This window comes from Amphiura filiformis, chromosome 7 (assembly GCF_039555335.1).
Source record: "Amphiura filiformis chromosome 7, Afil_fr2py, whole genome shotgun sequence".
Lineage (NCBI taxonomy): Eukaryota > Metazoa > Echinodermata > Ophiuroidea > Amphilepidida > Amphiuridae > Amphiura > Amphiura filiformis.
The window spans coordinates 68,837,515-68,859,761 of NC_092634.1; the positions used below are offsets into that span (position 1 = coordinate 68,837,515).

General features: G+C 36.8%; 1 protein-coding gene across 1 annotated transcript in view; it reads left to right on the forward strand.

Moving 5' to 3' along the window:
• Window positions 1–11,262: 11,262 nt before the first annotated feature.
• The window catches only part of LOC140157543 (ABC transporter arginine-binding protein 1-like), a 62,752-nt gene continuing 51,767 nt past the window's right edge, over window positions 11,263–22,247 (forward strand). Inside the window, exons 1-3 of the mRNA XM_072180775.1 lie at window positions 11,263–11,509; window positions 17,011–17,095; window positions 17,805–17,857. Of these exons, the coding sequence (XP_072036876.1) occupies window positions 11,365–11,509; window positions 17,011–17,095; window positions 17,805–17,857 (283 nt within the window). The 5' untranslated portion in view covers window positions 11,263–11,364. The remainder of the gene's footprint in view (window positions 11,510–17,010; window positions 17,096–17,804; window positions 17,858–22,247) is intronic.

Consider the following 22,247-nt stretch of genomic DNA (forward strand, 5'->3'; position numbering starts at 1 on the left):
AGACCCGGGGGTCCTAGACATCAGACAACAATGACACCCTCTTCATTCAATTAGACAGTTTTGATTTCATAGGGATAGAGACCTAAATGGCCCTTGCAGGTCAGGCAGATTCCGAATTATTATCATTTCATCTGGCTAATATGATGATTATCTGGTTGCTATGGGCGGCCATCTTCAATTTCAGGTGTCCTAGACCTCGGACAACCATGAAAAGCCCTTTATTCAATCAGAAAGCCTTGATTTAGTGGGGATAGACACCTTAATGACCCTTGTAGGTCAAGCAGATTCCGAATTATTGTCATTTCATCTGGCGAATATGATGATTATGGTTGCTACGGGCGGCCATCTTGGATTTCAGGTGTCCTAGACCTCGGACAACCATGAAACCCCCTTCATTCAATCAGACAGCCTTGATTTAGTGGGGATAGACACCTCAATCACCCCTCTAGGTCAAATAGTTTCAGAGTTATTGTCATTATACCTGGTTCATAAGTACATTTTGGCGGCCATTTTGAAAAACGGCCATATACAGAGTTTGCCCGGGTTTGGAATTTTTCACCTAGTAGAATTTGAAAGACCTATGCATACCCTACTCGAATCAACATTCAAACTTTCTTCCTGAAAAATTGTATACGGGTCTGTAGGACAGGGCCAGGACTATTATATTGCACTAAACGTAGCTGAAACTCACCGAAAACTGAATGTAGGACTTTAAAGTCTGTGCTCCCAGCTAGAGTATAACAAAATTAAAATTGTTTATAAATTGCCTAGAATTGAAGGATACGTCATCAAATTGTAATTTGGTATTTTTGAAATGAAAAAACGAAGAAAACAGCAGACGAAGTTGAAGCCCCCATTGATTCATGTAAATGCCCTATTTTGTCTTAAATACACGGCTTTCAGCTGAACCACTAGCACGTCTATGAAAATGACAAAGGTTCCCAAATCTTAATTTGTATGATTTTTACGATCGTCTGGTTCATTAGAGAATGAATTTGGAGAAAACCTTCTGATAATTACAAACACTCGCTGAGCAGCAACACCTTCCCTCTAAGCTTTTAATCCGATAAGCTTGATTATCTATCTGTTTTCATGAATTGGAAGACATTCTTTGATGCATTTCTGAGCTCAATCATCTGAAATTACTGGAGCGTGAACCACCCAGGCTGGTGGCTCAGCATAGTGTTTTATTAACAGAAGGTTTCCTAATTCGTTTCCTAATGTGGAGCAAATCACTGAATGGGCCTTAGATTAACACGTTTAATAATAATAATAATAATAATAATATTTATTTCTTATATAGCGCTATTACATCAAAAGAACTCAAGGCGCTTTACAAAACATGAAATTAAAAGCACATACATTTGTAAAATATGAGAACAATATTTGAATTTACAATTTTAAAAACATACAAATAGTGTGAGGAAACCCTTCGATATAAGCAAGCAAACCAAAATATTAAAAACCAGTTTGAAAAAGACAAGCAAGATATTGCACAGCATGAGCCTAAAAAGGCAAGATCGAACAAAATGCAATAATGGTGAAAACTGAGCTATAGAGAGAAATGTTTCTGTAGTTCAGCTCTACACAGGTAAAACGGGGTACACACGGCTAAATCTTGAACTGCTATGGATTCTTTTTCTTCTTCCGGATTGAGATCTTGAATTGCTATCGGTTCTTCCTTCTTCCGGATTGAAGAGAGTTTTTCTGGATTTCAGTTGGGACGTATTTTATAAAGCTGAAGGTAAGATTAATCTTAGAAATTCTTCTTAACTTATTTAAGAGAAGTTAGGAAGTTCTTAAACTTGTATAAAATTGGACCCAGAGTTGTCTTTATTCCTGTTCTCATCAAGTGTCAGGTCATTGACATACCTCCATACATGAGTGTATTTCTGGTACTCTCTTGATCAGTGTTGATAATGCTTCTAAATATGATTGCGGCCAAGATAGTGTCTTGAGGAGACCATCTATTAACAATGAGAGGACATTCTTAAACCTCGTTGACTTGGGCATGATTTGAAGTGACTACCAATTATGACTGTTTGATATTTATTACCAGTAATGTGGAAAAAGAGACATATATAATAGAACCGAATGGGTACCACCTAGTACCTACACCGATCTCAAGAACTGTGGTATATATAGGCATAGGGGTATTCGTGGTGGTGCGCACACCCGCCGCCAAACTAACCAACAGAACAAAACTACTGAACTTCAATCTCTGAAACAAGAACCCCAGGAACAAGAACTCACTGCTGACACCCCCTGTATCGCTCCCGTCAGAATAACTAGAGGTAACCAGTTACCTGTTATATTAATGACAAATGCCCAATCTTTGGGAAACAAGACTGATGAAATTGACCTCCTTCTTCGCCAAGAAAAAGTTGAAATTGGAGTTAAGCAAGCAAGATTAAGCAAGCAAGTAACAGATCATACCACTGATGGCTATGTCAAATTATGTTTGTGGAATGCTCGTTCTATTCGGAACAAAACCACCATGTTCACAGAATATGTGCTTGAGCATGACGTAGACCGTTTCTTCGTAGTTCAGACGTGGCTAAATCAAGTTGATCCCGTATGTATCAGAGAATTGACTCTACCCGGATACAGTTTCCTCAGCACACCTAGAGGAGCCTCAACCTATGGAGGTGGTATTGGTGTGCTGTTCAGATCTGAAATGAACTTCCAGAAATTTGACATGGGAATCAGGAAATTCCGTACTTTTGAGCACACATGCTTTACAGATCCCAAGAAGGAAGTGTTCTATATAGTGATATATAGACCCTACCCATCATCAGTAAACAAACTCAAGACTTCTGAATTTCTTGATGACTTTGATAATTTTATTGAATTTGTAAACACCATGTCGAGTAAGATAGTATTAGTAGGTGCCTTTAATATACATGTGAACGAACCATTCAAGTCCGATGTATCACACTTTCTTACCACAATTGATAACGCAGGTTTTCATCAGCATGTTGTTGGGCCAACGCACATCAATGGGAACACAACTGATCTTGTTATATCACGGCTTGATGAAGACCTGGTTATGAATTGTGCAGTAGATTTAAGGTTATCTGATCATAATGTAATTTCATTCAGTGTACAGCAGCATAAGCCTAAACCAAAAAAGATCATGGTTGCCTCTCGTAGATTAAATCAAGTGAATCAGGATGCCTTTTAGGCTGATCTTTCTACTGAATTTGCATCTTTTGATAAAAAGTATGAAAATGTCAACGATATGGCAATATGCTATGATACCATTGTTAGGCAGGTGCTTGACAAACATGCGCCGGTAAAGAATACCATCCGTTCTCGACCATCAAATCCTTGGTATAATGAAGAAATTCATCAGTCTAGACGTTTCCGTCGTAAGCTGGAAAGGAAATGGCGGAAATCTAGACTAGAATCGGATCGCCAGCAATATATAACACAGCGAACTTTTAGAAACTTACAATTTTATATCTGCTTGAGTAACTTTGTGTCATGATTTATGTTGCTAAATTGAAAAGGCGTGGATTGGAGAGACATTGGAAGTTTGTTCTCATCATCCATCAAGAGTTGGTGATAGTCTGTGGGTAGAATTCACTTGATTGAAAGCTTGTCCTTGGATATTACACTGGTTGGAAGGAAATCAGATTAATACTTCAGTAATCCCAATTGCCACTAATACTATGTGACAATACAACCTTTCACAACTCCATGTAATCGTCTTTAATAGCCACCCATCTTGTAGACATTAAGTTTGTTTCAAGACACATCAGGAGTGTTTGGCATTGTAAATCTGTAAAGCCAAACTTATAATCTTGTTTCAGGACTTGTCATGACATTTCATGACATTTCATGAAAATTCACGACCTTTCAGATATAAATAGGAACAAAAATGGCATTTTCGGGATATTGGTATGGCTGTACTTGTGTATTTTGGTTACATATGGAAGGTTCTATAACGTAATTGTAACATTATAACGTTAAAACCTAAATATAACAAATGACTTCGTTTTTTGCCATGCAACCAATTTTGCACATTTAGCTGCTATTTAAAAAAAAAAAATTATTAGATTAAATATTTGATCTAAAAAATAAAATAAATAAATGTAGATATTTATATAGCGCTTTACAGTGGCTTTATGCCGTAAACAGCCTCAAAGCGCTTTACATTTATTCCGCCGTTATTAGAATATATCGGCACCACGTTTGCTGCCTACAAATGGCGCAGGGTTCATCAGTACAACGACTGTGACTACCCCTAACAGCTTCCCATTGCACCTGGGTGGGGTGAAGCAAGCGAGACAAAGCGCCTTGCCCAAGGGCGCAACACGGTGGCGGGACGGGGACTCGAACCCACGTACGTAAAGCAAGCTCTCAGATTATGAGTCCAAGGCCGTAACCACTGAGCCACCGTGCCCTCGTGGTTTAAACAAATATGTTTTCATTAAGTGCTCTTACTTGCTTGGTGAACAACAGTTAAGGTAATACCACAGTCATCGGATATGTAAAATTCAATCTTCTAAAAATCAGCACTTATCAGAACATGTCCTTTAGAATACAACATCGACATGCTCAGAGATGTCCTATACGAATTTAATTATGTTGCTTCACAACATTTTTTCACTTGCCTGTTCGCCGTTTGAAGTAATTTGGGACTAAATCAAAGCTCGTAGCTCATGGTTCAGTATTATGCCCTCAATAATGTCAATGGAATCGATAATCATCTTAAAAGGTGAAATTCAAGCGTGGTTCCTGAGGCTGAATAAGGGATAGATAGCCATCGGAGATTTACATTTTTTCTCAAAGATTACATTCGCTACATGTAGTCGCCACGTTCTTGATGAAACTAGTTCAAAATATAATGCTGCATTATACTTACGGCTATATTGTATTTCGACCCACTTTTCAACCCTTGTATATACTGTTAACATGATTGTTTTCCTTCGAGCACGTCATAATACATATTGTAGACGTTTTGTGTCAATTTCAATTCATTTCATTCCTTCAATTCTATTAAATTCTGATGCATGCCCCGATGATACTAATAAGTCCTATAACATTCTGGAAACATGAATTTCTTTTTAAATTAACTTTGTAATACCGTAACTATAGTTTCATGCATTAAATTGTAAATGGAGATTTCTATAGTTATTATTTGTAAGCTATTGAGTCTAGCCACAATATTAATGTTTCATTATGTATACGTTGAAAACGTTTTGTATGCGTGGATTTGCCCTTTCATTCTGTATACATTGGAAACTTTTCGTGTGTTTTCTGTTCCCACATCACCTGGAACACTTCAGCAGATCTGCTTTTGAGAGAAAAGATGGACCATAACAAAAATTCTTTGTCTTTTGGATGTGGAATTCATATAACTTATAAATGCACAAAAGTATTTCAGAACAAGATGGTAATCAATCAGTCTTTTTACAAGTTGTTTTCCGACTCATTTTTCCTAGTTAGTTTACACTCCGCTACATCATACAATGGATAAGTTTATTGGAATGAATATTACGTACATTTTGCAAAAGACCAACCCAAAGTAGTCCTGTAATTCCAGGTCGTAAGCTACAACAGCTCTGCAAATAGTAAGTCTTGTGACTGTTGTTTTAAATCTACTACTGTATAAAGTAGTCCTTTTCACCGCATTTATTTTAAAAGTAAAGTAAAGTGTGAATTCTGTAACATAATCCAAGGAAGCAACTAATGTATTTATCTAGTCTACGGGTTGTCACTCAAAATCAAATGAGATGCTCATTGTTACATCATACAAGGGAGTACCGATGTAGACTTTTTTCGTTCTTAATGCACAACACGGTTGTTTGATGGGATCATTTATTAGATTTTCAAACAAAACATCATGTATAACCAGATTTTAGGCTTAACAGCTCAAAGTGATATCGTGCTAATGTATACAGATGCTTTAATTTCCCCTCTTTTATAAAATTATTCACTTTTATAGTATTTTTTAAAGCTTTTTCGGATATAAAATATATCTATTAATGCCAAAATTGGTGGCGCTACTTAGTTACTGGAAATTACTCTTTCAAGCTTTTAATACAAATAATTCCTTTTATTGTTTGATAAAATATGTTTATAAAATTTCCTTGTTGCTTGTTTCACCTATTCCAGCTGTTTTAATGGCGGTATTAATCACCTAACCCTTGCAAATAAAGAAATATTATTTAGGATAAAAATAGATATAGTTTGCATTCATGAAGCCAATTCTAGATACATCAAACGATCCTGACAAACAATGGCAAATTACGTTCTACTTTAATTTTTATCGATGTCTTTCTGAATGACATAGCTAAAGTCTGGCTTTCAGAATGTAAGATGTTCTCCAACTACGCTATTTTTATCTTTTGATCATGCAACATACATTTACCACTATTCGGTAAGAATCACATGAATAACATGTTTTAGAAGTGAAATGTGGTTTACATTGTGATATCGTGACATCATGAGCTAGATGTGAAAACAATATTGGTAATGTGAATTTATTTATGATAGTAAAAGTTACACGAGATATGCAAAGTAACAACTAACTCGTACCATTGTCACATGAACGCAGTTGATTGAAACATTTTACGGCTATCAGACAATGTTTTTTCTACAACCAAAAAGCAGCCGTGTTTTCTCCTTTGAAATGCAACACAAGCTCAAGGATGGAGTTATTTCGAAACGTTTGAATTACTTTTCTCTCTCCAATAACAAAACTATACAGATGTAACTATAAACTCGCAGACACGGATGGTTCTCTCAATTTGCACTTTTAATCAGTGGATATGTTTGCAGACAACGGTAACAGCAACATAACATAACAAAACGTAACATAACATAACATAACATAACATAACATAACATACCACACAACACAACACAACACAACACAACACAACACAACACAACACAACACAACACAACACAACACAACACAACACAACACAACTCAACACAACACAACACAACACAACACAACACAACATAACATAACATAACATTTTTATTTTTCCACAAGTACAATAAAAAAAAAACCCATGAAATTTAAAGTACAATTACTGAAAACAATGTAGAGGAGAACTAAGAAATAGGCCAGAGGTCTGCCAAGTCCCAGCCTCTATTAGTATAACTTTTTGTACTCTAAAATAAGAGAGTCCTTATAAGAACCTTTAAAAGAATTCAGACTTCTGGAGTTTTTAACATGGTTTGGGATATTGCTCCAAATCTTTACACCCTGGTAGCAAATAGATATGTTGCCAGATTCAAGCTTAATATTTGGATATTCAAAGTCAGAAACATATCTAGCATTATAATGTTATGATTATCTGCATTGGTTGTAAATATTATTGATAAAAGCTGGTGGCAACAAGTTATTCCAATATTTATACAGGAATGTGCCAATATTCAGTTTACATATGCCACGAACTTTGAGTTGATTATATTTGATAAACAGTGGATTTGAATGACTTCTGTACTCGCTATTACTAACCTCCCGTAAAGCACGATTTTGTAAAATGTGAAAGGACCAAAGTATTATAAAGGGTTAAAAGTGCTGTTTCAGGAGGATATAATATTTTGACCTTTACAAATTCCAATACTTCCAATTGAGGTTGACATTTTACCACGAAAGTGACTATACCAGCAGTACTGTAATTTCAAAATGGAGAGGAGTAATAAAATTTACGAGGCCAATAATAGCCTTCCAATTTAGGGTGCCCCCGAAGCTTGATAGTACGATACAAGCTGATACAATTTCATTTATTAAGTACACCGTTGGTCACTGTTGTTCCAGGGAATATTTTGTGGAACAAATATGACGCAAATATTTTTTTAATAAAAATATTTTTTAGGAACTTGTAACATAAATTACTAATGTACACGGCCACTGCCATTAATAATGCAGACTAGATATGTTTCTGACTTTGAATATCCAAATAATAAGCTTGAATCTGGCAACATATCTATTTGCAGGTCAATTATAACAGGAGTATCAAAGTACCATTTCTACAGAAACCATCAGTAGAGTGTCATCACGTGGGTCTTAATTACTTGATAAACATGGCAGGTATTTCCAGTTGCCAACTGAAGATGGAAAGGCGAATTTCAAAGCAGGAAATCTATACTTAAATCATGTAACGACATCACGTGCTAGGCGTGAAAACAATATTGGTTATGTGAATTTATTTATGATAGACGTTACTTGAGCTGCACAAAGAAACAATCAAATCGTAACATTATCTGTACATGAACATGGTTGATTGAAAGATCTGTGTAGCTTTACGTTAAGGCACATAGTGTTTTTTTCCACAACTAAAAATAGTAAAACAGAGGATTTTGTCTCGAAATAAATACAACACAAGCTCGAAGATGGAGTTATCCGTCAACATTTGAACTACTTTTCTCTCACCAAGAAAGCCTTGTTTAGCTGTAAATAATAATGCTCGCACATATTGTTCTCTCAAGTTACAGTGCATGCTTGTTGATACCGGTGTTGATGAGCTAACAGTGTGTGCGTTTCTGCGTATTGCAAGCCAACTTTATTTTATTTTATTTTTTATTTCTGTGCATGAGTAGTAAGATATTAACGTCTCGCTAGTGATGACATCAGGTAAAAGGTGTTCGTTACTTCTTATACTTAGAAGAACGATTTAGATCATTGGCCAGTAACAGTTCATCGGCGCTACCAAATGAAGTATGAATTAAGCTTATGGTTTAAAAAATGTAGCGAAAAGACTTCGAAACTCGAAAAAGAAAGTATACAAAACCAATAAAAAATTATTGGCTAAAAGTAATTCTAGCCAAAAGTATCCCTAGGTAAAGAGCTGTACAATTAACTTCATTCTGCGTAAAACAGTAACTTAAAATTGTTTTTATCACAGGTTATAAAGTACGATGAAAAGTGTTGCCTATAGCATATTCTGTACCAAAAGGGAACTCCAAACAACATGAGTTTGAGAACCAATGGATAGAAGCTACGGTTTTTTTTCATTATTATTTATTTATTATTTATATATTTAATGAAAATATATTTAAAAATTAATTTCTTCTTATATATTTTGATATGAAAATTCCTATTAAACAACTTTTGTAACCAGACACACTGTACAAATAAAATGAACTTTGGATTTTGTAACCATGTGCACTTCAAACCACAAGTTCTACCGTTTATATCATTTATTTTATATGAAAGAATACTACTCCTGGCTCTATGGTGGAGTTCGTGGCCATATCCGTTTTACTCAATTAACCATTATTTTATTGTTGTATATGTCAAGGGCTTTCAGAAAAACTTGGGTGATCAATCTGAATATGCCTAACTTTTTCTGTAGAGTGCGTTTTTCAAAATAGCTGCCAAATTAACTAAACTGGGCTCAAAAAGAAACTTATAATTTTTCACAAGGTCATATCTTGAAATCCTGTCTATCAAATTCTACCAAAATTACACACAGGTTTACTTCAATGCTCTACTCTTAACACATGTCAGTAACCAAACAGTTATCCAACTGACACAACAGCAAGATGCACTGACATGGAACAGCTTCCTGGACCACATTCACAGCCCAGCCCTGTTTCATGAAAAAAGTGTATGAAAAGCAGAAAGCAGCACCGTTTTATCATCAGAGCAAGGATCTTGTGTGCATTCTCACAGATTTTTTGTGCTGGGTGCCAAATGTTGGGCTGTGAAAGTGGAGGAAGTCCAGGAAGCTGTCCCACGACAGTGCATTTTGCTGTTGTGTCAGTTGGACAACTGCTTGGTTACTGACATGTGTTTTGAGTAGAGTATTAAAGTAATCCTTTGTGTAATTTTGGTTCATTTTGATTGACAGTATTTTAAGATATGACCTTGTGATTCATAAGTTGTACAAAATTATAAGTTTCTTTTTGAGCTCAGTTTACTTTTGAGTATATCTTAGCTCCAGAGGCACATAGAGATATGATTTTGGTGTCTATACATATGTTTTCAGCGTCAAGGAACCCGAAAAAACTAATAGTATAGACTTAGAATATGAATAACTTTTCTATTGAGGGAGCTATTCAAAATGGCCGCCAAATTGACTACTTTTGAATTTATCTCAGCTGTAGAGGTTCATAGAGACCGGACGTTGGTGTCTAAACATACGTTTTCAGGGTCAAGGAACCCCCAAAAAAACCTACTAGTATAGACTAATAGAATATGAATAACTTTTCTATAGATGGCGCTTTTCAAAATGGCCGCCAAATTGACTACTTTTGACTTTATCTTTGTGTTAGAGGTTCGTAGACCTGACGTTGGTGTCTAAACATATGTTTTTAGGGTCAAGGAACCCCAAAATACTACCATATCAGGTAAGTTCATTAATACTGATGCTTCTTTGTCCACTCATGGCTCTCTCATCAATCTTGCAGCGTCCTTTCGGCTTTGGCTGCAAAAACGTCATACGAATTGTTGGCTTCCGAGTCATGACTGGGCAATCTGCAACCATCCTTTCTCTGGTGGTTGCGCCCGTATTGGCCTCGGACATTACGGCCTCTTTTTACTTTCACTTCCATATTGATTCTTATTAGGGTTTTAGTCATAATGACGCGCTGGCTGGGCGAGTTGTCAGTAGAGGTTGCAGTTCGGATTACCCTTAGTCTCACGATGGATGCAGACAAAGCTAGACTCAACCAATTTACGGAGCAATCACATTGCTCTCCATCTCAGGCAGGTACGAGTTCTGGTGGAAGATCTTTAAAGGGAATACAGATTACAGGACACCATATAAGATTATCTGTCTGAGGCCTAGTGCTGATTCAGACGCAATGTTTATTGCTGGCATATATCCCGAAAATGGAATTTTGTCGACTTTTTTAAAAATTAGCCTTTCATACCATCTGCTTGAGATTTTTTTGTTTCATTGTTTGTTTGTTTCTTTTTTGTGGGGGATTTTTGGTTTGGTATTAAATGTCTGAGACCAAACTCTGTCTGAGAGTTAATGTCTAAGGGCTTTTGCCCCACCCCCCCCCCCCCACCCCCACTCCGGATCGAATTGAGACAGATGAGTCTATTTTTTACAAGTAGTAAGTAAACATAAAAAGTTCGAACTTAAGAAATCATTCATCAGCAAAGGTGTGTTGTTCACAAATCTAACCAGGCATAAACTGTATGTTACCCTGGGTGGAATTTGCTTGCATACATTACAACACAATTGAATAAGTGGCCTGTGACAACATTTTGTTCGAATTAAGTACATGTAGAGACAATCGTATGACCCGACTAAAGGTTTAGTTATCTACCTTGTACATGCGATAGTACATGTAATACATGTAATACATGTAATACATGTACGACGCAAAAGGTGTTCGGCTCGGAACTAATTTTGTTCATAAGTGGCACGAAACAGAATCAAAATGGGGGATTCTGGGTCTTACAATAATCTACCTACCATTTTAAGCGTCTTGGCGTTAGTGATTGGGATAATTGCCGTTATTATGGCCGCAGTTAGCGTGTCACAGAAGGAAACCAACAACTTTATTATTGGAGGCGGTGATAAAGGTAGGTTTTGGTGATTTTATCATGATACATACGGGTACACATAGTTGCTGATTCAAACGGATATAAATTGAAAGAATCAAATTGCGCTTTGTGACAAAGCAGGTATCACAAATGCGAAGAACACAATCCATCTATACAAATTTAATAGTTTTAGTACAGTTCGATGAAGTTCTATAAACGAAAGTCTTTCGTAAGGCTTCGTTAGAGAGGGAGGGGGTAAAAAAGTCAGGTTACGTCCGTATAAAAGTAGTTAAAACATCGGTCAAAGTTGATGTTTTTTAAGGATTTGATATATCATTTTCAAATTTTAGTATTTTCCGAAGTACGATATTGACATTTTACAGCGGTTGCTTCAAAATGTTTTCAAATCAATATACAGTGCAGTACTGGCAACCTGCAACTTGTAAGTAACATTTTTAAAGTAGCTGTACCACACTTTGATTCTTTTTTTAATTTGATAATCCAGCAAGTCCTAATTTTTTCGTGCCAAAAAAGGTATCAAGAAAAATATTTTAAAATAAAATACAATATTTGTTTCTTCCATAAACGTGATCAATATATCCTAGCCTTGTCGCACCCCCGCCACAACCCCATACACCTTAGCGAATGCCCCTGTATCCTATGAATACGGGTTGGAATTTTCGATATTTGACACTTTCGTTAGAGGGGAGGGGGTTAGCCTTCTAAGGAAAGGACTTTCGTTTATAGGACTTTTTCGAACTTTGGGGTTGTTCCCTAAGCGTTGATTTATTCACAAATTGCCCCCTAAAGTACTATGAAACTTTGTGTGCACAGTTTATTAACATATTTTAAACTTGTTAGTGTGTCTAGTAGCTCAGAAAAATATTACAAGTTTACAAAGTATAAAGCGCCCCCAAACCGATTTGTTTTTAAGTTATGCAATTGTATGCTTCTTCGTGAAGAACATCCATTATAAATCTGTTCATGTTTACTGATTTTTGATAGCTATGGTAGCTCAAGCTGACTGGTTCTGGTTGTATACTTCTTAACGCTTACTCCTACGAAACCAGGCGAGAAGGGTAATGTGCACAGAATGTAAAGATGCTTAGTTGTTTTGGACTGTGCTTTGGTAGTGTCTTATACTTCTCTCTTGAATGCTTTGGTTTATTTTATTATGTCTATGATACTTTATGGAATCTGGTTCCAGGTTTTAGGAAATATGAGAATGACCACTGGTGATTTTGTGCATGAGGGTGAGTCTGTCTTCTAAAGTGTCCCACTCAAGTTCGGCCATCATACTTGTTCGACTACTGGTTTTCCTGTAATCTCTCATAACAAACCTTGCAGCCCTTCTTTGAATGGATTCAAGCTGCTGTTTAAGTTCACCTGTATGCGGATCCCAAACTGATGACAAATACTAGCTGAAGTCTGACCAAGGCTGTATAAGCCTGAGCTTTTAACTCTTTGGGACACGATAGGAGATTTCTCCTGATGAAGCCCAACTGGCGGTTTGCCTTTGCTGTTATGTTGTTTATGTGTGCATTCCACCTACGGTCATTTGTTATTTCAACACCCAGGTAACTATGATTTTGTGTTTCTTGTTTTGGTTTTCTTGTGAGGGATGCATAGCAAAAAGCATTTGCTGGTGTTAAATGCCATTTGCCGAATGTTTTGCCACTTTTCAAGTGACTCCATATCTTGTTGTAAAATGTGTGTGTCCTTTTTGGTAGTTATGGTTTTATAAACTGCACAAGACTTAAAATAAAGAAATTGTAAAAAGTCGCCCAATTGGGCAGAAAATGTGTAAAAAGTGAAAGTCCAAGTCACAAGCTTTAATCGAATGTAGGTTGCACTGTCGTAGCACTTAAAATAAAGAAATTGTAAAAAGTCCCCTCACAGGGGAGTCGTCTCTCTTATTCTCCATAGGTTGCTGTTGTCAGTCTCTCTTACTCACAGTGAGGCTATGCAATATGATTAAGGGGAAACTATTCCAGAGGGAGTATGTAAATTAAATGGAACAGCCATTTCAGAGAGAGTATGTAAATTAAATGGAACAGCCAATGGGTATTGGTATTTCCAATTATGATATAATACGATCTGTCTGTTTAGTCCTACGTGTGTGGGGTGGATGGGTGTGTGGGTGTTAGTAACAATATAATTCTCAGGTGCTATCTGTGTACAAATTCTGAGCCCGGAAGCTGCTTTCTTTGATGAGAAACGGCCCACCCTTTGTTTTAACATTTGGGGGCCCTGGGGCCCATAATATTTGACATATGAGGCCCATGTAAATAATTATGTTGAAGTATAATTCTCTAGTGCTATCAGTAGACTCAAGCTGGCCACTGTAGCTACTTTATTTACTGAGTAACGGCCGGCCCTATGTTTTAGCGTTTGGGCCCTGGGGTCAATATTATGTGATATATGGGGCTCTTATGTACATACAACAATGTAATTCTCAGGTGCAATCTGTGTACAAACTCTGAGCCATAAAGCTGCTTTATATGATGAGAAACGACCGGCCCTTTGTTTTAACATTTGGGGCCCTGGGGCCCAATATATATGACTTATGGGGCTCATGTACATATGTTGAAGTATGATTCTCAAGTGCTATCAGTAGACTCAAGCTGGGCACTGTAGCTGCTTTATTTACTGAGTAACGGCCGGCCCTATGTTTTAGCGTTTGGGGCCCTGGGGCCCATATTATGTGACATATGGGGGTTATATATACATATGACAATATAATACTAAAGACATATCAGTGTATCAAATCTGAACCCTGTAGCTACTTTATTTGCTGAGTAACGGTCGGCCCTATGTTTTAGCGTTTGGGGCCCTGGGGCCCATATTATGTGATACATGGGGCTCATATATATACATATAACAGTATAATGCTGAAGACCTATTAGTGTACCAAATCTGAACCCTGTAGTTATTTTATTTGCTGAGAAATGGTCGGCCCTTTATTTTAACATTTGGGCCTCTGGGGCCTTGAACATCAGGGGCCAAAATGGGCAAAAGGCACATTTACAACTTAGGGCTCATACATGTACCACATATGAGCCCTAGTGCCCTTATAGTTTTACAGCTAGCCTTGTCAATCTGTTGCCCCTTATTTTAACATTTGGGGCCTTGGGGCCCATAATATATGACATATGGGGCTCATGTAAACTTGTGTATATAGAATACCCCTGGGGCTATCAGTGTACCAACTCAGGGCTCTGAGGCTGTTTCATTTGACGAGAAACAGCATGCTTTGTATTTTTACATTTGGGCCCCTGGGCCCCGTGACCTTGACCTCTGGGGCCAAGATGGGCAAAAGGCACTTCTACGGGTAGGGCCAATAAGTTGTACCACATATGGGCCCTGGGGCCTTTGTAGTTTTAGCGCTAGCCTTGACAGAATGATGTGTTTGATAGGAAAAGAAGGAGGAGGAGGAGGAGGAGGAGACGAAGAAGATGAAACCACAGAATGGGAATATACCCTGCATGCTCTGCATGCGGGTATGAAGAAAGTATTTGACAATATTATTGTCTTACCTTTACCTGAATAGAAACCATACCACGCGAAATTAATTGGTATGGTAAGAGTCTTTCATTCCAGCAAACACAAAACGTCCTCTACATCATTCTCAAACGTTTAGAAAAGGTTACCAGAAAACGTTTAAATGTCGGGTTATATAAAGGGTATACAAAGGGTATAAAACGTTGTCATAACATTCAAAAACATTTGTGATAACTTACTGCAAATATCCTAACATAATGTTAGGTTTTAAAAGGTGTTTCATGACCTTTATATGACATTTAATGTTATTCAAATATTTTTACCAAAACCCGGACCAAAAATGTACCATGTTGAAGACGTTTTAAAAACGTTTTGTGATTGCTGGGTATAGTCATGTGATATCAACCATGGTTTACATTTCACCAGATATTTTTAAGCTGTATTGTTCATAGACTGGTTCTATTTTGGGAATGTGCTTATTTAAGGGATCCAAAATGAGCGTTTATTGCGTTTCGACAGTATTTTTTGTGGGACATGAGAGCACCTCAGACCTATCGAATTGCATTCTGAATACGAAGCATGTCTTTCTGATTTCAAATAATTTTCATTTTTAAAAATCACAATATAATACAAATTTTATGACAAATTATAAAAATTTGATATTTTTCAAATTTTTGATATATAACAGTCCTCGAAGTAAATTATATAAATCTAATGATATATTCTTAAAGTGTATGTAGCAGGGAGGAAAAGCCGACGGTCAATTGAAAATTTTGACCTTTCATATTGAAGATATGGATTTTTTCCCAAAAAGACCTAATTTTTTTGGTGTTTTGGGAAAAAAATCCATATCTTCAATACGAAAGGTCAAAATTTTCAATTGATCGTCGGCTTTTCATCCCACCTACATACACGTTAAGTATAAATCATCAGATTTATAAAGTTTACTTCAAGTACTATTAAATATCAAAATATCAATTTTAATGATTTGCCATAAAATGTGTATTAAATTGCGAATTTCAAAAATCAAAATTATTTGATATCAGAATGACATTCTTCATATTCAGAATGCAATTCGATATGTCTGATGTGCTCTAATGTCCCAAAATAAATACTGTCCAAACGTTCATACCCCAGCCCTTAAGCGTCAAGCGGCAAGTTCGCATAAAAGTTGGCAACCAAATCATTTTTGTTAATTCGGGTATTATGCTGAATTTCCATAGGTACCTGGTACATACGAAGAAGCATGAATAATTTCCTTTGTATTTTCGCCATGATCTAATGACACATGAATTCGGTGAACTAAGCATTAAGTTCATTAAAGGTAGACTTAGGACTATTAAATTTGCAGGTAGTTATACGATGTTAAAAATAATTATACTGAACGACTTCCTCTTCCAAATGTTTGCAGTTATCAAAGTTTCAAAATTGGGACAAGGATTATAGACCGAAGCAAACATACAAAAATATATATTCAGACAAAATAGGTAGAAAATTATATTATTATTTGTATTTCTGCATAGCCAGATGATGTAGCTGGCTCTCAGAGCTGTTTTGGAGGCAGTGTCTAGGATTGTTTTTTTCGGTCGATAAACCTGTTTTTTCAAAAACTATGACAGGTTCGACAGGTTTATCAAAAAAACTATATATGACAATCGAATTGAAAAACCAAGTTTATCAGCGAAAAACCAGGTTTCTCGGTCGATTAACTTTATCAAAAACTATGACAATCAAATTCGAAAATTTCTATTGAAAAACCAGGTTTATCAAATCGAAAAACCAAGTTTATCGATTCGTTTGTCATAGTTTTTGATAAATTTGTTTTTTTTTTGATCGAAAAACCACGTTTATCGACGAAAAACCAGGTTTTTCTGTTCTATTGTGTAATATACTTGCCATATACGTGCCCATCAGCCGCTTCTGCGTTTAGCAATGATGCAAGCCACGGCAGTTTTCTTTCATGTTTCCCAAACGCAGGACCTCCTCGCAAGAGGTGCATAAATTCATATTAAGTTGACATTTTCTCTTTGCTAAAATAGGCGGTGCTCAAAGTGATGCGATGAATGACGATGACAGAATTTGGGTTATAGCGATTGGACATGCAGCGGACAGCGTTGAATATATGTGAGTAATATTTTTATGGATGGTTACGAATTGATTTTATAGGCAAACAATCAGTACAATGTTTTCGCTTAACCAAAAAGGATCGAAACTCCCTTATGCGTCATCGGTTTTTGGAACCATATTTTCACTGAATTTAGTATATCGCTATAAAATTTGGCACGCACACGCCCCTGTGCAATTTTAAGATCCTTGGTTAACACCCTCCTCATCAGAGCCACAGCCATTCAATCAATCAATCAATTCTGGAAATCCCGCCTCTTATTTCAGGCGCACCACTCACGGCGCATCAGTGTAAATTTATCTAAATTTATATCACCATTCCACAACATTACATTAACACAACTATTCTACTACCATCACTGTACACACAACTACTACTGCCCTGGGACCTAGGGAGGGTGCAGGTAACAAGCCCGGTGATGATCCCCCTACTCTTTTCGGCCTGCAATTTTTGTACGTGCTCATCTGACACACGGAACCGCCATTTTACGTGACTCTTCGAACCACGAGACGCCAGGCACCCACTGTATATACCTGCACAATTTCCGACCTATTGGAACTATTTAGATGGGCAGGATGGGGTTTCGAACCACGGAACCCTCGCTCAACTCTCCGTAATGGTCCGGCGCCATAGATCACTAGGCCACCTCGCCCTCATTATGCTTTCTTTTGCTCATGTAATAATCCATTTTCACTTCTTTATTTCTAGTGATGAAATTAGCGGTCAGATTAAAGGATTTGATGTGGACATGGTGAATGCAGGTGAGCATGTCGTTGAGATTAATACAGGCCTTGCCGTCTAGATTTTAGAGGCGAGTGGTCAATCGCTCGCTAGCATGAGTGCTAGGCGAGCGGTTGAATCTAGTGGTCGAATCCTCTCTAGGAATGAAAGATCATTCATAACAATATGAATTACTTTACGCACCGTTTATAGGTTAATAACTGCGCATCAGTTATTTGGAGGGCATTGTGAAAAATTAAACATTTTCCTTTGGAACATTTCGAGGTCGAGGAAGTTATTAACCGAATTCACAACCGTCATTTTTTTAACTCATCACTCAACCAAATCTCAAGATTTTATTCTCTGAAATTTGTTGAAATAAACAACTTTTATCACAACTTATATTTCGCCCTTCATTACAACAAATTAAATACATTGAAAATGTTGAAACTTGATTATACACCCGGGGATTTGCAGTGAGCGATATTTAGTGTCTATGGCGAGTGGAAAATCGCTCGCTAGAAATTGAGTTTGGGCGAGCGGTGGCGAGCGAGAGCGATCGCTTGCCTCAAACGGCAAGGCCTGTTAATACTGTGGGTTTACCGGTCCACGGAAGGTTTCAATAATTAGAAGTCAAAGGCAGACAGTACCTGTCATCCTTTAGCTCCGATTTACGATCTCATTTGTTGAAATTGGTTGATATTAAAGAAACGGTGATCTAAAACTTTAAAAGGAACGAAATCAAAAGTTGCACTTTTATGTTCTAATCAATGGAAAGTACGGCGCTAGTTATTATGTGCTATACTATTTATTTTTAAACAAAGCGAGTAATTTAATTAAACTTTGAACGTGAAGTATTTTGTATGTATATACTGCGACACAGGCCATTTTGTTGTTTTTACGGCAAGAGTAAGAGTATAGCTGTGTTCACACATGCACTTATTACCGGTAATATTTTATCTAGGCTTATGTCCGATCGAATTAAATATTTCCGCTAATCCCTTAGTGCGTCCACATTTGTCGGCAATAGCGCTATACGCTGGCGATGTTACATAATAATCGGATTAACTACCATAGCAATAGGTGAATCATGCTGATTAGTTGCACCTGTAAGATTAGTATCTTTGAAAAGACCGGTATTGTATTCAATCTATGATTGCAGACATACAGGTGATGAGTGCAACCTGCTTGTAGTACAGCGCGAAATGTTCAAAATTGTTTTCACCTATTGCTATGGTAATTAATCCGATAAATGACGTAACTTCGCCAGCGTATGCCCGACGTGTTATCATAGATGAACTCCTGGATGGGGCAGCTTTAATTAGCATGAGGCCGCATTGATATGTAAATAGCGTATTGTTATTTAAATTTGCGCCCAGACGTATTGAGGGCGACAGTCATGTTATCCAGACGGAGAATGGCTGCATATGCCGGGCATGTCAATTTGCTGAGTGAAGGCTGATAATCACCTTTCTGTATAGGTAATAAGCTAGTATATTTCGTGTACCAGTTGGTTATAACAAAAAATTAGTATCATATTAAATATATTAAATGTATAAACTTTGAAATTTACATGAATTTGAAGAGTAGAGCTTCGAAATGTAGCTAAGTCAGGTGATGTGAAATTCTGCTGCGTGACCCCCTCTGCGTGGTAGAATTATATTCATAAAACATTGAATTTAACAGATATCATGGGTAGCCAACCACGATTAATCAGCATTTAAAATATATGTTAATTAACATGATAAATAATAAAGAGTACAAATGGCAATTAACTAGTAAACAAGCCTGAAATCTTAAAATGTTGCCACGTGATTTCCCGAACACATGATATGTTAACATGTGACCACTATTCAGATTTACCGTAAATATTTGGAGTATGCTTGCACATCATGCACATACACTGTGCATTTCTTTACTTACGTATAAAATCAATAATTCATGCTGGGAGCCAAGTAACATTGTCTGCTCAGAGCAGATTGGTATTTTATTTTACTTGAGAGCATAATAGAAATACATAAAGACGAATAAGGCGCCATGATGGAAGGTCAGGTCGGGTATCAAAGGTTATTATAACTTAAATACTACTTGTATTTCCCACCTTGCCTCTGTCACATATTTCCTTCATATTATTGACAGCAAGTCCTAATTTTGACTTTGCTATTGCAAAATGTCATTTCATATCAAATTAGTAGACTTTCTTTGAAAAAACATATCACTGGTGCCTGATGGGAATACCCGTCCGCCATTTCATTAAACTGGATCGTTTTCGCCTGTTTTGTGCCCAGATGTATTGGGGCGCGCTATACTCTCATTGAACAGGCAAAGTTCGCAAAACTAACAACGTTGTTATTTGCCAAACTCAATTAACATGATCCAAGGGGTCGAACATGAATTATTCATAACGAGCTATAACGGATCGATAACTGGCCTCACTTTCTAGCTAGTAAACCAGCTGAATTTTTCATAGATTTTGCGTTGCTAATAGAACAACCGTGAATTTAGTGTCACCCCCTTGGTGTTATGTCCGTTAAAGTAGGGATGACCAATGAACCATCAACTTGATTAGAACGCTCCCATAGACATGCATGGAGCTCAACTGTGCACTGCTTGCACAGACATTTCTAAATTGATCTCATTCTTTTATTTTTCAATATTTTTCTGTAAAAATTGGGGAAGTGAATGCCAATTATATTTTGTAACTATCTTGCAAATTACAGCAACACAACTTATTTCATTTTCCTGTAAGTGCGAGTCAAAATTGGTCCATCGCCACAGTGCGTTTAATTGCCAGTGGCTGAGTTCAGCACTGCTCAAGAATGGCACAAAATATTCATGTCAATAATTTCAGGTGAAAAACGTAGTCTACTGAGCTGTAATTTGGCAGAGTTGCCAGTAATACCTCTATCATACCCTCTGTAAAAAGGAAAAAGAAATGAACAAGTAGATCTCGAGTTACAAATTAAATCACCAGCTTCCTTTGGAATTTCCATACTCCTTTCGAATCATGCTAAGAAGGCACCTTTCTGAACATAAATGTGAAGTTTCGTGCTCATTCGATGTATTTTTTCACCTGATTTCAACCCTAAACGTTTTCTTATATTTAGGCCTATACCATCTACAACTTACTGCTGGCTATACCTTGTTTAGAACTTTCAAAAGAAGTACCTGAATGTGCAACCATAACTGTTTCAAAATAGCCCGCGAAAGTCATGCAGGTGACTCCGAGGTCATGCATTGAATTGGTTTGAATGAAGAATACTACGGGAACCAGCACCTTTTGTTGGAAGTCACACATGAGCCTGATGAGTGAAGTGGATTAACCTCTATTGTTGTGAATGAGTCAATGACCTTCAATGACACTGAAGATTTTGTTTGCATACACCTACTAATTGGTCATATTAAACCCAATAACATTGACATTTTTGGTTGTGAAAAAAAAAATTCACCTGGACTTAGTGCAATTTTGATTTTGTGCCATATCGGCCATCTTGGATGATTTTTGGCAAATGTTCTCTAAATGCATGATTTCAATGCCTCAGTTTGAAAAAATAATTTATGCCATTGACTAGTAAAGTGCCATTTCACAAGAAACCCTTTGATACTTTCACAATATGCTTGTTTCATGTTTGCATATATGTTAAAATAAAGAAATATATAAAGGTAAATATATGCTTATGCCAATTTTGCTCCCAATTGCTATTTTTGGACCTTGTCATTTTATTTCGTTCCAATGACCGGTCAGAATGGGAAACTTTGAAAATTCATAATTCGAAAAGTTTTTGTCCGATTTTGACCATTTAACCACCAAAATACTTCTGTTGATGAGTTCTATCCAGAACACAATCTTTTGTAGCAATAGGGGCAACATGAAATTTTGATGGTTATCCCTAGTTAAAGCCTATTACCGGTCATAAATCCCTTCCGTTTCTACATGAGCATCATCAGAAAATTTTATTATTTTAGTTTGACAAAGTAGTCCCATTTTACAGTAGACTTAGCTCTATATCGCATTTTATACATGTAGGCCCTACTATGGTGGACATCTTTGAAAAATGACAAAAATAAAAAAATTACACTGACTCCCATCATCATGCTATTTTTTTTTTTCTTGGGGGTCCCAAATTTACAAACGTCGGCTTCAATAAAATTGCGACCTCCCCTATTTCGGCAGCAAATATTTTATGACCCCCCCCACCGCTTACACCCCCCAAAAAAAACAGGCATCAGTCTTTTTGAATAAAATAAACACACTATCTGTAGTCATGCTGTGTTGTGACTCCCTACATTTTGGTCATCAAAAATATTTTATGACACCCCCTATTTTTCTTTCCGTATATATTTGGGACCCTCCTAATCATCTTATAAAATGCAATTGCATGCCTTTCTGTTATCATGCTTATGGCTTAATAAATTTCATCTCCATCTACA